The sequence below is a fragment of the Dermacentor albipictus genome, chromosome 1 (genome assembly GCF_038994185.2).
Source record: "Dermacentor albipictus isolate Rhodes 1998 colony chromosome 1, USDA_Dalb.pri_finalv2, whole genome shotgun sequence".
NCBI classification, from domain to species: Eukaryota; Metazoa; Arthropoda; class Arachnida; order Ixodida; family Ixodidae; genus Dermacentor; species Dermacentor albipictus.
The window spans coordinates 457468593-457486802 of record NC_091821.1 but is presented as its reverse complement, the minus strand read 5'-3'; the positions used below and the strand labels follow the sequence as shown (position 1 = coordinate 457486802).

General features: G+C 44.5%; 1 protein-coding gene across 2 annotated transcripts; it reads left to right on the top strand.

The window, feature by feature from the left end:
• Window positions 1-8954: 8954 nt before the first annotated feature.
• Window positions 8955-18203, top strand: LOC139054797 (uncharacterized). 2 transcript variants are annotated; one of them, XM_070532417.1, is made up of 5 exons: window positions 8955-9350; window positions 9608-9809; window positions 10892-11025; window positions 12622-12686; window positions 17001-18203. In XM_070532417.1, the coding sequence occupies exons 1-3, from the start codon at window positions 9138-9140 to the stop codon at window positions 10912-10914; spliced, it is 438 nt and encodes a 145-aa protein (XP_070388518.1). In that variant the 5' UTR covers window positions 8955-9137; the 3' UTR covers window positions 10915-11025; window positions 12622-12686; window positions 17001-18203. The 2 variants fall into 2 exon arrangements, with proteins under 2 accessions (XP_070388518.1, XP_070388519.1); XM_070532418.1 differs by lacking the exon at window positions 12622-12686.
• Window positions 18204-18210: the final 7 nt, after the last annotated feature.

Genomic DNA, 18210 nt, shown 5'->3' with positions numbered 1-18210 from the left:
CCCTCGATGTTGATGTCAAATTGCCGCCGTTTATGGTTCGCTTGCGCAAGAAAGAAAACTTTTTTTTTTCTATTGAACGTTTATACATAAGCAGGACACCAGGGTTGAAAAACTTTCATTTCGCCATTCATTAGCACGCAGAGTTAAAATTTTTGCTGCGTTTTTCCCTGAACATTCAACACAATTTATGTAAACATTGTGAGTGGTCATTTTTTGTTTCTTTAAACCGCAAAAACCGAAATATAACGTTTTTTGAGTGTTGTCAGTTGCAATAACAGCTTCGCGTTCTTCTGCAATCAGTAGAGCTGTGTTAAGGTAGGAATACCATAATGACTGCTCATTCGGCGAGCACAAAACATTCTCGCCATTGACCACATGCAATATTGACTTGAACAAGGGAGCTATACTCTCAGCTGCCTGGAATGGCCTACAACCCTTCTCTGCTCAGCAAAAGACCCGTTTATTGCTTCTGTAAAATTCAAGGTTATGTTAGTGCAACAATGCGCCCAGATACACTAGGTTGCCTAGTTACACCTGACTCAATGCCCTTCAGAGGTCGACTGGGTGCCTTTAGGACCAGCATACCTGTGTTAACAGCATCTGGTACCAGGTCTCGCTACAGTGCTTTGATACGGACTCCATAGCTCTCGAAACGCCTTACACGGACGCTGTACAATAAAAGCAACCAGTTATTTGAAATTTCCGCAAAAGCTAAACTCAATAAACTTGTTCCACAGTAAGTTTTTTTTGTTCAGGAGCTCCAGCGTGGAGATGCCACGTATGCAGACTCAGTCATTGCATTGCGTCTGAACGTTGGTTGATGGGAACACTTTTGACTAAATCAGCAAGAATGTCTGGCAAAAGTTGCCGTTAGGGTGGTTCAACCTCAGGAAAATTTTAATAAAAATGGTCTTCTACGCCAGTCTTCTCATCATTAGTGTCCGCGGTTGGCGATGTCTTGCTGAAAAGCTCATATACAGCAGACATAATTCGACAATTGTGTTACCCCCTGTCTCCTACCCCTAAATATACGCTAGTGGTCTACTCTGTTCTCTGCCGGAATTGCTCAACGAAGGAGCAAATGTACCTACATCAAGAAACATACGCATTCAAGTATGTAATGATTTTCCTAATGTGAAGCATTCTATGGCTTCCCACCCGCAATTTAGCGTGTCTACTCGACCGATTTCTTGCCGAGTAAAGTAGGCTCACAATATAGTTCAGTATATGAATGTTTAATTATAGTGTTGTTCGCCTTTTTTTCTATATATTCAGCATTTCTAGTACGCAGCCGGGTAAGTTCTGCCTTAGTTTAGTTAGTCTTATCGTCATCTCACCTTTACCGGTTTATTTTGATGTCCATGTACGACGGCGGCATCTTAGCGATCTCCAAGTACCCCTGTTTTGCCGTAGCTGGTACTAACTGACGTATGTGAATTTCCGAATTTCATAACCCCACCTAGCCTGCTGCCGTTCTCAAGTGCCCTTACTTTCATTTAACACCCATTCTGTGACCCTAGTGCTCCACTGGTTATCTATCCAGCGAATTGTATGGCAGGCCCAGCCCAATATCAACGCGAAAGCGTTAAGGGCCCCTTGTCGCTGCAAATCCGGTATCGACGTCCGGCGTCTCAGTAATAAAAATCTGTATATATATATATATGCCACGCCCTACTTTATGACATGTGCTTTATGCGGGTTATATTTCCACATTATTTTATCCAGCATGTTGCTCATTCCTTGTTTTGCAATCTTGGCACTGTTATTCCTCGGAAATTGGAAAAGGGCAGCCCACATAAAATGTTATGAAAGAAGCACAGCACATGCATTTTATGGTAAATCCTCTCAGTCCGAAATATTGAAAGGGCTAAATAATAACGGAAACCGGACAATGATGTCTTTTTTTTGCTGCATGACTGTGCACGACCTCAGGGATCGGCCAGCGCAAGAGGCCGCGTTCCTACCAGAAAGCTCGCCTTCGTGCATACTGTTCACTGGCAACGTTTCCCGGCAAAACAAAACGGTTACAAAAGCTGCATTACACAAACATGACGAGCAGCCGGGGATCATTGAGTGCTATCGCCTTCCCCCTTTAAAGGTGAAGGTTAAGCGCACTCAAATTATTTTCTCCTAATATCAACTAACATATGAACGATCTCCGTATGCTTTCTCTTCCGACTCGCTCTCTTCTTGTATCTTGACGTCACGCCTAGCTTTTATCGCTACTTACGGGGTCATTTATTGGTTGTCGAGCTTCTTTGCTAACCGATAGAAACGATAGCACCAGTAGGAGGCAATGAAGCACATTTACATTTCAACAACAGCGGCAAGGTCCCAGTCAGGATTTGGTAATGCCTGCAGTACGCGATCCAAACGCATATTTATGCTTTGGTACACTTTCTTCTCATAATCAGGGTCCTCTGTGAGAAATTAACACTTATAAACGCAGTGCTTCACAGAGTGTAAAGGAGCACTGGCGATTCTGAATTTTTGTTACCTTAGCCAGGATACACGTTTTCTTTTGTCTGAAAAAGTAAAACGGCTGTATATTTCACTTTTCCTTTCAGAACTGTGCTATTGGTACCTTGTATAGGGAAGCACCATAATTTTCAACATTCTGACGCTTCCTAGATTACAGAAAATTTCACAGCTGTCCGTTCTATTGTCAATGCTCCGTATAAAGCACACACGGGGCCCATCTGTAAAAACATAAACGTAATACCTGTCGTGGGCTTGTAAGATTCTTTACTAGTGACACGCTGCAAAAAGGCATAAAAAAACAATCTGTGCTTAAAAGAACTTGCTAATTTGACTGAAAGAGGGCATGTTTATGACACGCGCGGAATGACTATTTGGTTTAGGCCAAGAACACGTACTAACTATGGGCAACCAATTATCGCGTATACATTGCCTACTCTTTTAAACAACCAGCATTGCTTGCTGTAATGCTGCTGCTGTTAAGTTTTGATATTGAACTGCAAAGTTTCTCAAAGTTTTCATAAATTTTGATGTCGTGCATAAAAGTAAAGTATATCCATTTTAATGTTCATTTCAACACTTTTAGTTTTATTTTTCAGATGTATAGTTTTGGCATTGTTAGTTTGTAACATACGAACGTTTCCTGTTGCCCCTGTCAAAGTGCAATTATCGGGCACATACCCCGTCAAGCTTTTGGCTCTTAGTCTGTGCCCCCAGAATTTTGTACATGCTATAAGGTACCATAATGTCGAAATAAACTGCCTGTTTAAGTAGGCCTCTTAATGCTTGACAAAGATTTTTTCGCGGTTCGGATTACGGCTTCTGCAACTTTGTTAGTTATGTCCTCCTTTTCCTCCCGGTAAATTTGCTCTTCAATTTTAAATTATATTTTATTGATTGCCTGACTTTTTTCTTATTATGGCTACCAGGTTGTCCTGCCGCGCTCTCGCATTTCAGATTATTTTTAATTCAGATGTTTCCACAATACACAAATTATGCTATGTAACAAATCTTCGTTTCGCAGACTGCCTGGGTTTGATGAGAGCGGGAACCTTGATTTCTTGTTTTCCTCTTTGCACCTGCTTTCCCTATCCGCATGTAAATGACACTTTTAAAAGCAATATTTATTTGTCCCAAATAAAGTCCTATGCTTGAACTATACAGAAAGGTTTTTACAAAAGCAATTGGGTAGGTTTATCAGGACTACAGCCTCATTGGTGTATGTGAAACTTCCTGTGGGCGCGCTGCTTAGGGCTGTGGGCACTAGGGTACCGAAATGACGTAACCGAATGCAGAAGTTACATTTATTCATACATTTGAAAATTTACATGCTTAACATTTGATACAGCTAGGCCAGGTCCTAAGGTCTGTTGCCCCAATAGTGTTCGCCTATTACTCGTAGGGGGCCGCTTTGTTTAGCAGAGGTTGTTTAAGCGCTATTGTATGGAACGACCCACCTACAACTGGGAGTGCGCTGCGTCGCTTCAACCCGCCATCTTCGTGCATGATTCAAGCTCGCGCGATCCACTCAGTCGACTGCTCTTGTGCTCCATGGAGACCAGCACGTGCTATTTATGTAAAATGAGTTGCGTGCCCATCTGTCTGGCTGTCACAGTCCCTTCATGCCATTTCTAAGCTTTGCGTGTTGAACAAAGATGTGCGATAGCCAAAGAATTGCGATATTTCTGCACTAAATTACAAACTCGTACGCCTTGCAACTCATTATGGGCGTCGGTTTGACTTGGACGAATTGTATCTACTATGAGCATAGTTAGCACTATTAAATGCGACCACTCCTGCTCGGATGGAAAAAATTGGAGGACGCTTAAGCTTCGCCTTCAAGAGTGGGACGCGACAGCGTTCCCGTCGATCCGCCAAGGGGCATAAGACAATGCGCTACGGCACAGCAATCACTTACGATGCGCCCCGCATCGGACTTAGCGCCCACCTATCACGCGGTGAGCGTCGAGCAACGCAGCGTTCGGCGCGGCAACGAAACGTGCGCCTGAGCGAACGAAACGAACCAAAGAACTCGGTGTCTCGGAGGGGAAACGATCTACGCCAGCCAAACGTCGTGATCGGCACGGGCAGAGAGATAGTAATCTAAACCGGGAGCACGGCGAAGTGTCGTCAGGGGAGAGGGAGTCCCGCGACGCGCCTGGCAGCGGTCCCAATGCGCGCGCGGCGCGCCTCCTGTCGGGGCAGCGCCGTACATTGAGAGGAGGGGGTCTTCTGTGTTTGCCGCAAGATGGCTCTGCGTGTACGGAAAGCGCAGAAGAAATGCAGCGGAAACGCACTTCGCAACTCGTGTAATTGTGACTTCTGTACGTTACATGTTCATAATTACCGATATACACCGCAGTATAACTTTCCACGGCTCGTTTCGAAGGCAACACCGCATTCACTAGAGGCGCGTTTGCACCGCTTGGAAGCATCGAACTCGTGGCTGAGTGGTAGCGTCTCCGTCTCACACTCCGGAGACCCGGGTTCGATTCCCACCGGGCCAATCTTGGAAGTTGCTTTTTATTTATGAAGCGCCTGCCGTGATTTATCGCTCACGGTCAACGCCGCCGACGCCGACACCAACGCCGACGACACCGGCTTTTCTGCGACACGAGCTCCTTAACGCTATCGCGTTAAAATTTACTGCTGAGCTGCACCGTTCTGAACTCCTTGCGCGTCGCTAAATTTAGTTGCCTTGGGAATGGGGCGTTGGGTTGCGCAACTAAGTTGTTTTTATTATATTACCTATTGCACTACCTAAGTTCATCGACGTGGGACTCCTCGCCACCTCAGGTTTTATCATTCTAACGCAAGAATTTCATACCACAATTCATAATATCCTATTCTCTAGGTTCGAAGCAATCGGCATTTGCGGCGCTGCCCTTTTCTTACTAAACAACTACTTATATATCCATGTTCAAGTTTTTCTGTTTCCAGTGCTTATTCCCGACAGCGAAATACTAACATCGGTGTGTCTCAGGGTTCCATCCTGGGGCCACTTCTGTTTTTCGTCTATATTTATAATAATTTACCTAATTGTCTTCGACAAGATGCATTCTGTACACTGATGGTAGCACAATATTCACCTTGGTAAAGATATCTCGTCTCTTGTTAATAAGCTAAGTGCTGACTTAGAAGACATTCTAAGGTGGTGTAATGTTAACATGTTATCTGTTAATGCAACTAGGACTAAATTTGTTGTATTCTGTTCAACCTGGGAAACATAGTTTCCATTCCACGTATTAGTTTTGGTCCCCACTGCCTTCATGAAAGTTCATGTTCATCTATCCTTGGCATTCTACTTGATAATAATCTTAAGTATCACAATCATATTGCTCACATAAAAAAGGAAATAGCTTACGGTATAGGCATCTAAATTAAAGCACGCCCTTACTTCGTACGTACCACGTTGCTCTCACTTAATCACTTTTTTGTCCACTTGCATATCACTTATGGTTTAATATGATGCGGCAGCACCTATAATAGTCATATTGCGTCTCTTCCCTATTGAAAAATTTGTGTGAGAAATAGAACGAGATGTATGCATGTCGCACAGATTTGACGAGAAATAGAACGAGATGGATGCATGTCGCACAGATTTGACGAGAAAAGAACGATATGAAATGCATATTGAACGAACTCGCAGAGAAAACGGGCGAGGTCTGTGTGATGTGCTACGCAGACATTTACGAAGTGCACGAGATTTATGCGATGTGCGATATGAATGCATAGAGCTTGAGTGACATGTGTGCGATGAGTTGTGTAGACCTGACGAGATTATGTATGACGTGTGTGAGGTGGCATGTGATGTGTACGCACTGTAGTCATATGAGCAACTTGATCTTTGAAGATGACTGAATTGTATAAAAAGTGTGTGCACTTAAGTCGTAGTGCATACAAAAGCTCATTAATGACAGTCAGATTTATGAGCTGTTCGTAGTAAATGCAAGAGTGTGATCAATGTGCTGTATGATCACATTGAATCATTATGACACATATATACCAGCATAAACTACAGAGCAAATAAGACGTTCAGAGCTCAACTTCTGGAATTTCATCCCCATCAAAGCTGGTGTCGGTACTTTTGATGCAATGATTTTCACTTGGGGACATATTCTCGGATGAACACTTATGGCGATACTACTGCCTTTGCATGACGCATTCCTCGACCAGCCAGTAAGCACTGGATAGCACAATGATATTGTCAAAAGCTATCAGCAGAGTTTGAATACCTAGTACAGAGAGTAGATCTGCCTAAGATTTTATTGCAATATAGGAGTCAGGTACCATAAAAGTTTCATAATAAAATGTTACATGTTTGTTTGTGCACGCAATAAAATATTCTGGCAATGTGATTATAGCACTTTGGAGATGCTTCAAACAAGGACGAGTTGGCAAAGTTTATTGCAAGCAGTTTGATCAGTGATAAATTATGTATGCACTTTGTCACATCCTAATAATATTGCTTGCATCAGATATATCAGTCAGAGGTAGTATAAGGGCGAACTTGAACCTGCATATTTTCCAAATAGCCAAGTGCGTCAATCACAATACTGTCAAATACAAATCTGCTAAGAGCATGTTAGTGCCTGTTTATGTCCAATTGTAGAAGGCAAGCGTGCGATTGGCCATGCATGCCCACATATAAAAATAAAAAGCAGAACCACAAGACAGTATAAATAGGTTGGTGAACAGATAGCCAAAATAGCAGTCAAAATCCATCGCACTTTGTCACAAATAAATTAAAAATATTGTAATTAAATAACAATCCCTAAAAATGTCATGTGATCAATTGTGGTAATGATCACAGTTACTGCTGTGAAAAATTATTTGCACTAAGTGTTTCACAACTTGCTGAGAGGGCTTGACCTAGTAAAAAATCCTCATATGTGCACAGCAGTGGCAAAAAACGAGATGAGCGTCGCATCTTGGTGACCATTATCTCCCTACATACTACACAAAACTGAATTTGAAATTAAAGGAGAAATAACAAAGCAGTTCGTGTGCCAATGATGGTTAAGCGCACTGCAATGCCTTGCCATGCGTTGAAAGCTGACCTCCAAGCAACCAAAATGTAAATGACCCTACATTGAAGCAGCGTCTCTAAATGACGAACGTGTATCACATCCTGGCATTCGCAGACGCAGTCACCAAATGAAAAACACCTTTGCAAATCGCAATAACGACGAATGTCACACGCGTGCGCACACAGACAGAATGCGAGCAGTTTCCGAAAGCACTCGCGAAAGACTGTACGGACGTTCCTACGCGTTCCACGCATATCAGAAGCGCGCGCGCGCGCGCACACATACACACATACACACACACACGCACGCACAAAAGGCGAGCAGTTTCCGGAAGCACTCGACAAAGACGGCACGGATGTTTTTACAAAAAAGCAAATCCCACCGGCGTGGCAGTATTTCCCGATGCACAAACAGCACCACTCATTAATAGTACACATCCGTAGAACGGCGCACAAGCCGGAACAAAGCGCACACCACTCGACGCCAAATCCGTCGTCGATTACGCCGCTGAGAAACGAACACCTTCTAACATTCACAAACCAAACGACGATGTGCTGCCAACTTCAAACAGATTTTACGGCCCTGTCCGGTTGATAGGGCTGCTCCACAGGCTGTCCTCACTGTTGAAAGCAATGTCAGCAAAGTTGTTGAAAAAGGCCGCCTAAAACACGCAAAAACATGGAAATAATACGCCTCTACTACCCACGCTACTCATGCGATCACAGTTACCGGAACCACAGACGGCGAAGTAAACAAACGACGTCATTTCCCTTCATTTCGGACCGAAGTAGTTTCTCAGTTGCGCGAGTCTTCCTTTCGAGCAGGGCGCGACTTGTTCCGGGGACTGTGAGGGCGCTGCGGTCGAGCTCTGCACCAAGTGAGCGGCGCTGCTCTGCTGACATGTGCACGTTACTTGCGGGTGTTTGCGCTTCTTGTGCTGTAGCCGATTTTATTTTCTCATTGCGTGTGCCTTGAAACTGTCCTCGGGCACGTGGCTGGCGGTCGAGGTCTTTTGCGTCCGGTCCAAGTTTTGCGCTCATGGAGACGCCAGTACCGGCGACGTGTGGGTCACCAAGCGTTAACATTGCGTGTGCACTTTGGTTTGTAGGCCCACCTTTTTTTCCATCTCACTTTCTTCGGACGTGCACTCTCAGGTATGGTGTCTGTAGAATATTATACTTCAGCTTAAACAACAACAGAAAGATATAACGGCTGCTTTATTCAGCGAGCACCATGTAAATGCCGAGTGCCGCGACTAACAACCATAACTGTGCCAGGCTATAGCAGACGACGCTCGGATGCTTGGCGCGGAGGTCGATGGCAGTGCTGCGGTGGCGGGAACGGCAGCGGGCTGCATGGTGCGCATAGCCGAGGAATGGAGAACCAGCTCTCGATAGATGGCGCTCCAAAAATAACGGGATAGCGCCGTCTGTAGTGACGGAAATGCATTTTTCAGTAACACACACTGTGCGAGCAATGCTGTCATATCCGCTGCCCGCCGCGGCGACGTGAGTGTTGTGGGCCTCACCGCGAGCACGTTTTTGACGCTTGTTTCTGTTGTTGTGTCGTGGTGCGTTCCAACATTTTCACAGGTTTCAAAAACTGCGACGCCACCTCCGCGGCTGCAGCATGGCACCCGTAGTGCTGCGCTACGGTTTTAGGAAAGTGGCCGGGATCGACGAATATTTCCGTGCTAGTGCGCTTGAGAAGGGCCGAAAGTTGTGCGCTGCGAAGTACGCTTACGACGTCGAGGAGACCCTGGAACGCTTTGATGGCGATTCACAAGTGGTGGCGAAATGCCACTCGCAAGTGCGTCAAGCTACGTACGACGTCAACATTCAGGTAAGCGCGCATATTCGTTAAGCTTTTTCTTATTTCACCATGACCGCGAAGATTGGTGTCTTGCGTAGTTTGACCAGCGTTTACGGACTTCATATGCTTATTAATTTTAAGTTTTACGCGGCGTAGCGAAGCCTCACAAACTAAACAATTTCGAGCGCTGCTTATCTCGTGTATGCCTAACGCAAATTTCGCTACGTCCGTGCGCGGTAAGAATCACGTTTTCAGTTGTTTGACTAAATATATTTTTGCGTTGGCAGCTGTCATCGCAGCGGCGAATACTGGGTGCGCAGTGCACGTGCAAGGCCGGCCTTGGTGGCGGTTGCAAACATGTAGCTGCCGTCGTCCTGTTCGTCAACGAGGCCGACGCGCCGTCTTCGACTGATCGCCCTCAAGGGTGGGGTCGGCCGTCCTCTAAGCCGGACACTTCTCGAAGGGAGTCCATCGAAGAGCTTTTTGGAGGTACACTGTACATTTTGTCTTGCAAAAATGTGGCGTGGAGAACTACTGGTTCTCGGTACAGCGGAAATCGAAAGCCTTTTCGAAACACGATTTCATTTTCTTATTTACATGCCTGTTTGACAAGTCGACATTAACGTGGTCAAAGTGGTGTCTAGCTGGTTTTGGGCATGCTGATGTTAAGCATATGTGGAAGGAAGCTATGTGCATGTGGAAGCTTGTGTATGTGTGTGGGTATGCAGGAAGGGGGGGGGGGGGTCAGCAGCACTAAGCTGCTGGTCCTGTCGCTTGCGTAGGGACGCCACTGCATTGACAATGCAACAGTGCCATATCTAATTAGCCTGCATTTTCTGAGCATGGAGTCGGTATGTGTGTATGCCTAGCACAAGTTTGGCTATGTCTGTACTCAATCACAATCATGTTTTATATTGTTGCACTAAATACTGATCATACTTTTGCATCTGCAGCTGTCGCCACTGCAATTTCTGTGCTTTTAGTTTATTAAACATGTAGTTCACAGCTGTTATCTCTTGCAGAGTACAAGCCCCTGTATGTTGGTGGCAAGTGCCCAAAAGAAGAACCGCCATCCTATGTTCTGCACCATTTCCCCGACATAAACTGTGTAATGAATTCAGCTTTGATAAGTGAGGAGCAAGGGCGAGTTGAACGAGACGTGCAAGACGTCCTAGAAGACCTTATTTCAAAGGCAGCACTCCATGCTGACGTATTATCTGTAGAAGAGGTGTTGATCTGGGACTGTAGTCTACCTCACTATACAGCAGGACAGTGTGCCTCACTCACTGCAATTGAGCAGCAATTTATTGCCACAAAAGTGGCATGTACAGGCTCCCAGGCAACCGTGACAGCTGCTGAAACTATAATGCAGGGAAAATGCCCCCGGTTTGTAACAAAGCACTGCACATTTCTGAAATTTCGCATGTTTTCGTTTTCTTACCTTTTCTGCTGCATGAGAACATGTAGTGCACTATACTCTTTCTTGGTGCATGCATGGATGCATGCTTTCAGAATGTGCTCTACGTTTTATTACTGGCCATGAAATTTAACTGATCCTTTTTGTGTTGCAGTTGGCACAAAGAAAGGTCGGTGAGGATATCAAGCTCCATCGCACACCGCATCCTGACTAGGCAAAAGGCCTTCGAGTCCCTGGCCGAGCAGCTGCAGAACTCCAAAACACCACTTGTTCCGGCGCTGATGTATGGTAGGCACCCAATTTTTTTTTATAAATGACTTGATGGACTTGACATGTAATAGAAATTAATAAATTTTGGTTTAAAGCAGCAGCCCTGAGCCAGTGATGGCACTAAGCACTGTAATCCACTGTAATATACCACTTTACATCACTTAGGAACACCTCAATCATGCAACTGAACAAATGTTTACATATGCACTACTAAAGATTGGTCTTTGCTTGAATACTACTGCAGCGTGGATCAGGTTATCAGTGAAAGTAAAATTTGTAGCTCTGTATTCCGTTAAGTGCATGAGTGAGGAACAGTTCCTCTAGAAATGCACATTTTAACAAGGGAACATACAGCAAGGATTATGACAGCCGTAGATTCTTGTGCAGGCATTTGAACTTGAATGCCATGTGCCTATACATACACCCTGTGAGCCTGTAAGCATCTAGGCAACCAACATATTGGTGTCTGTTGTATTCACACAGGGAGACGTAGGCTTCAAGAAATTGTTTTATTTTTCGTGGTGCATACTGGCAGCATGAAAGCAACAATTGATGATAGTGCAGTACACAAACAACAATATATATACACCAAGATACAGTCATACATAGAACATCATGGTGACATTCATTAGCCAGGTCATTGTCCTGAATACCAGCTAAGGAGGCATGCAATGTCACATTTCTCTGCTGGTGGGGCCGATTTGCCAGTGCACCACAAGGCATGTGGCTGCTGTAGTGAATTAAAAGAAATGTTCATTACTCGGTGTGCTAAGGAAAAGAAGCAACTAGAGGTTGAAGTGGCAGCAATGCTTGGGTTGGGGCTTGGATGTCCGTGTTAGCATGGCATCGTTTCACTGACAGAAAAATAAAGTCTTGAGAAGCAGATATGGCCCTTGGGCATGCGCAATACACAGTTTTTGCTAATTATTTTTCTTGTATATCTGACGCTGGCTTTGCATGTAATGTTTGATTACCATGTTCGCAAGAGTGATTATGGCTGGCCTTGTGCGTGCACTGTACTCCACTGGGTTTTCATCAAATGTTGAGTTGTAAGCCAATGCTTGTGTATCATGTAGTATTCCTTCAGTCCTGTCTGTATAATTGTATTTCACCTGGAATGAAAAGTAGCTGTGGTGTACTGGTAGGGCACTTGTTTCAGAGTTTTGCTAGTGTGTAGATGTGCTCAGTAGACGACAAAAGAAAGAATGAGATGCGCACAGCTGGCATGTTACCCGTGTCTCGTCATCTCTTCTGTAATGTCTGGTAAGCACATGAACATGCACGATTGCAATTCTCAACTCGCCCAACTAGCTGTGTTGACCTGCTTGGCAGTCATGAGGTTCTTTGTTCGAGGCAACGAAAATTCATGAACCTTTTCTTCCTTTTCACTTCTGACACTTCCAAGTTTGATGTTACCAGGGGCCATGATTTAAAAGGGATACACTCATAACTGCTTAGCACACTAAAAATGTTCAACACTGCTACTGACAAGTGATTTATGGAAGGATTTCAGAGCAAAATCCATGATATCATTAATGAGCATGAGGCTCTCTAAGTATTGCTACATTGAACTCGTGCACATAGCATCTGCATTTTTTTTCTACTTTTTTGAAGGTACTGCTATGGAACCAACAGCAAGGGCAACATTCGAGAAAAAAATTGGTGCCAAAGTAACCCAGGTTTGTAACTACGTTCATCATCATCATCAGCCTACTTTATGTCCACAGCAGGCCGAAAGCCTCTCCCTGCGATCTCCAATTACCTCTGTCCTGCGCCAACAGATTCCAACTAGCACCCGCAAATTTCCAAATTTCGTCGCACCACCTAGTCTTCTGCCGTCCTCTACTGCGCTTCCCTTCTCTTGGGACCTATTCTGTCACCCTAATGGTCCAACGGTTATCTAATCTGCGCATTACATGACCTGCGCAGCGCCATTTTTTTCTCTTAATGTCTATTAGAATATTGTCTATACCTATTTCCTCTCTGATCTAAACCAATCTCTTTCTGTCTCTTAAAGTTATGCCTAGCATTCTTCATTGCATTGCTCTTTGCGCGGTGCTTAACTTGTTCTCAAGCTTCTTTGTCAGTCTCCATGTCTCTGCCCCATATGTCAGCACCGGTAAAATGTGCTGATTGTACACTTTTCTTTTCAGTGATAACAGTAAGCTCCCAGTCAGGAGCTCATGATGTCTGCTGTATGTGATCCAACCCATTTTTATTCTGTGTATTTCCTTCTCATGGTTAGGGTTCCCTGTCAGGAGCTCATGATGTCTGCTGTATGCGATCCAACCCATTTTTATTTTGTGTATTTCCTTCTCATGGTTAGGGTTCCCTGTGATTAGTTGACCTAGGTAAACGTACTCCTTCACAGACTGTAGAGGCTGACTGGCGAACCTGAACTCTTGTTCCCTTGCTCGGCTGCGTATCTACAATTGCTCGTAGGTATAGCGGGGCGTGGCACTTGCGCAGATGACGGATGTTTGCGCGCATGTGCGAGTAAGAGCAGTTGCAAGAGAGGAAATGTGAGGACTTTTGCTCCTTGAAAATGCGACTCTGCCTAGGCACTGCGGGGGAGTTTCTTAGCGCGTGTTCTATGTTTGTCCCTAGGCATGCCGGCAGAAGCTGCGGGGTGTGGTAGTGCTGAACTTAGTGTCGCAAATTGGTGGCTGGATGTAATTATTTATTCAATCGTCTTTTGTACTAATTGAAACAACGTGCCATTATTTCGCATTATTGGCTGCACCTCCAGGACACCAAAGCGGCAACGAGGACATCAAAGCTGGAACCCAGACTGGTCTGTGGGTTGGGGCTCGCCGAGTTATCCATGAGCCACCCTGCTTCCAGCTTTGATCCCCCCGCTACCCCTTGGGTGCCCTGGAGACCTGCGCCTCCTGCTTTATTGGAACCTCAGGTGCTCTCCTGAGGCCTCCGTTTGCCAGTTACATGTGCCCTCCTGGAGCAGTGCTTGTAAAAAAATGCAATCTATCGTCCCGACGAAAAAACACCATGACTTATACAACACCAGTCAGAACCTTTCCCCTTCAGACACAGCGATCACCAAATGGGGCGTCCGTGTTCACTGCCTCACCGTGCCAGCAGCCAGCAGCGGAGCGTAAACAAACTGGACCGCACTTCTTAATGCCGGCATGCCTACGGGACAAACGCATACAACACACGCTAAGAAACCTCCTCCGTAGTGCCTAGGCAGACTCACATATTCAAGAAGCAAAGGCCCCCAGATTTTCTCTCGCACCTGCTCATACTCGCGCCTGCGCAGAAACGTCCAGCACCACTGCAACCACTAGCAATTCTAATAACGCTGTCCAGCTATTCATCATTATCGTTGTCTTCTACGTATTAACGTTAAACCCCACTCTTACACTCTCTTTTACGGTCCTTCCAGTTTTCTGGGCCCCTTGCAGTCGATAGACACTTCATATTGAGAGCCGCCATTTTTCCAAGCATTATGTCTCCTCCATCTTTGATTAAATAGACTGTTATTTCATCTCCTGCCACTTTTCCCCATTTCATGTCTTGCAAGGCCCTTCTGACCTCATCTCTAGATATAGGAGGAGTTTCTGTATACTGTTCAGTATTGTTTCGAATAGAGTACTCCCGAGGCTTTTGGGTACTGTACAGGTCAGTACAGAATTCATACGCTGCTATTATTATACCTTCAAGATTGCTGATGTTACCCTGCTTATTTTTCAGTGCATACATCTTGGTCTGTGCTATGCCAAGTTTCTTCGTCACTGATTTCAGGCTGCGTCCATTTTTTACGGCTTCTTCACTCTTTCTCAAGTAATAATTTCAAATATCACTTATTTTCGTTGTGTTGATCAGTTTTGACAGTTCCCCGAATTCTATCTGATCTTTTGAGTTGGACACTTTCATTCTTTGTCGTTTCTTTATTCGGTCCTTTGTTACTTGGGAGAACTTGCCTATTGGTTACCTTGGTGCCTTGCCTCCCACTACAATTCCTGCCTCTGACGCCAGCTTCGTTACGGTTTCATTCATTGCCTCTATGTCATCATCATCATCTCTGTTCTAAGGCAGCATATTTGTTTGCAAGTACCAGCCTAAATTTGTCTGCTTTTACCCTTCCTGCCTCTAAGTTGACCTGTTTTTTTTTCTTGAGCGATTGTACTCTTTTTCTGTTCAAACTGAGGTGAATCCTAGCCCTCACTAACCTATGATTATTGCACTTTACCCTACCTATCACATCTACAATCTGCAGTATGCTGGGATCGGCAGAAAGTATGAAATCAATTTCATTTCTTGTTTCACCATTAGGGCTTTTCCAGGTCCACTTTATGTTGCTACGTTTCCTGAAAAAGGTGTTCATTATTCTCAGCTTATTGCTTTCGGCGAAGTCTACCAGCATCTCTCCTCTAGCATTTCTAGAATCGACGCCGTAGTCGCCAATTGCCTGCTCACCTGCCTGCTTTCCCCCCAGTTTTGCATTGAAGTCACCCATTACTACTGTATACCGAATCTGCACTTTTCTCATCGCTAATTCAACATCTTCATAAAACTGATCTACTTCCTCATCGTCGTCGCTGGATGCTGGAGTGTAGGCTTGTGCTGCCTTTAATCTATACCTCTACTGCTACGACTACTGCTACCCTCTTCATTAAAACTTCTTTCTGGATGAGTTGGTGCATACTTGACGTAAAAATTGACCCGCCGTGGTTGCTCAGTGGCTATGGTGTTGGGCTGCTGAGCACGAGGTCGCGGTATCGAATCCCGGCCACGGCGGCCGCATTTCGATGGGGGCGAAATGCGAAAACACCCGTGTGCTTAGATTTAGGTGCACGTTAAAGAACCCCAGGTGGTCAAAATTTCCGGAGTCCTCCACTACGGCGTGCCTCATAATCAGAAAGTGGTTTTGGCACGTAAAACCCCAAATATTATTATTATTATTGACGTAAAAATTGTAACAGCGCCAATGCATGCATCCACTAAGTAACAAGCGCTTGTGTCTCGTCCATTGTGGATGCATGTGTTGGCACTGTTACAATTTTTATGTCAAGTGTGCTACCCTCTCGTTAATGCTGTAGAATTCGTCAGTGTTGCCCGCTATGTCCTTGTGGATTAGGAATCCTACCCCGTATTGCTTCTTATCAGGGAGACCTTTATAGCAGAGGACATGGCCGGTATTTAGCAATGTATAAGCCTCAACAGTTCTTGTAATTTTGCTAAGGCCAATAATATCCCAAATAACGTCTGATAGTACCTCAAAGAGTTTTGCTAAGCTAGCCTCACTCGACAGAGTTCGGCTGTTAAAGGTTGACAGGGTCAGTTTCCATTGGCGGCCTGTTCGGACCCAGAGATTCTTAGCACCCTCTGCTGCAATACAGGTCTGACCGCCTCCTTGGTCAGTAGCTCCGCAGCTGTTGGGGACTGAGGTCTATCAATTGTAGATATCATCAGGGAGGTTGTGGCCGAATACTGCACCAGGGAGGCAAATTGCTGTTCTGGTGGTAACTACGTTGTCACATAATGCATTTTAATATTGTACAACTAACTAATCTATCAGTTTACTAATACAGACATCAAGTTGTTTTTTGTAGTGCTTTTATAGGAACTGCTAAGCGAGTTCATAATGGATAAGGGCAAGTTTGAATTTCATCCACAAGTGCACGTTACTCAGCACAGCTGAAAGAATATACACTGCAAGAGTGGGTAATTAGTAGAGCTTGGCAGTGTTGCCCTTGTCTCTCTATCCCCCTCTCCACTATGCATTACTGGAATAAAAGTAAAACCGATCATTTTTCCCCTTAGCACATTTATAGATCAGCGTAATGCATTTTCATCGAAGTGCTTGTACACTGAGGCTGGCTCACACATACTGAAACTGTCACAGCCACTGCTGCACACACGGTGGTTGCTAATGATATTTGAAAGCATGACTGTTGCACAAAACATATTGAATATGGTGTTCGTGCATGTTGTACATATTATTTGCTAACTTTACAAAATATGCTTTGCAGGTTGGCGTTGTGATTCACCCCTGTCAGCCATGGCTTTGTGCAAGTCCCGATGGCCTTTTCCAAACAACCAGCGGTGTTGTTTTGCTTGAAATCAAGTGCCCCTACAGTCGTAAAGATGACATAATCATAGATCATGCTCTGTGCGAAAGCTACGTTAGCTATGTGACATATCATGATGGAATGCTTCAGTTGCCTCGCAGCCACCCATATTATTCACAGGTTCAGGTTGCCATGTATGTCACTAACACTACAGAATGTTTCTTTTTTGTTTATACAAGCAAGCAAGATATTACTATAGTTGTTGACAGAGATGAAGACTTCCTTGCTCGAAACATTCCTCGGTTGGAGGCGTTTTATTATTCATACTACATTAAGCAGCTCCTGCGTTAGACCAGATTCCTGCTTGCAGAAAGTAAGTTTGCTCTTAAAGGTACATACAGCTGCTCAGCACATGAAATCAGATAACCCTGCTTATGGAATGATTCCCTATCATAGTGGCTTAAACAAGCCATGTTTCTCTCATTAAATTTGGAAATTTACTTTTTTAACCTATCACTAAAAGTCGCGAAAAATGACCTTTCGCGCACCACATGGCACACACATGAAGCTGCATAAGAGCTCTGCCACGTGACCTTCTACTAGTGTACGCGGTTACTGGTCTTTTTATTAGTACTGAAATGCAGTATACTTCCTATTACGTGTTTTTCCTGACTTACAGTGTGCAGATTTACTGATTACAGTGTGCAGAGTTGGCCCACTTGTGGCATAGTTGATGTCATATTGTATCTCATAGGGGGGACCACAGAACTTGGGTTACTTGCATGCAAATTCGCGTGTGTACAAAAGCATCTATGTGTACCATTATGCATGCCTTTTTTACCTTGTAATACTCACAGATTAAAGTGCCTGTGGTTTTCAGGCAGGTAAAGCACAAATAAAAAACAGACAGCGGAAAGAATGACAATACATTGTGATTGCCATACATGCCTTACCAAAACGTGTTACTGTCTCGACCTTCCACTGTGCCAGCTAGCTTGGATACAGACCCTAGGTCTGTGTAATATAAAGGCTGATGTGTAAATTATGCTGCACTTATTAACAGCTCAATTACCTACAGTGTGTTAGTATCAAGGTTTCACCTCCAGTGAGTGACAAAGTGTTTTTCGATTTCTGTGCCAATTTAAAATTATAATAGCTACTTAAAACATGT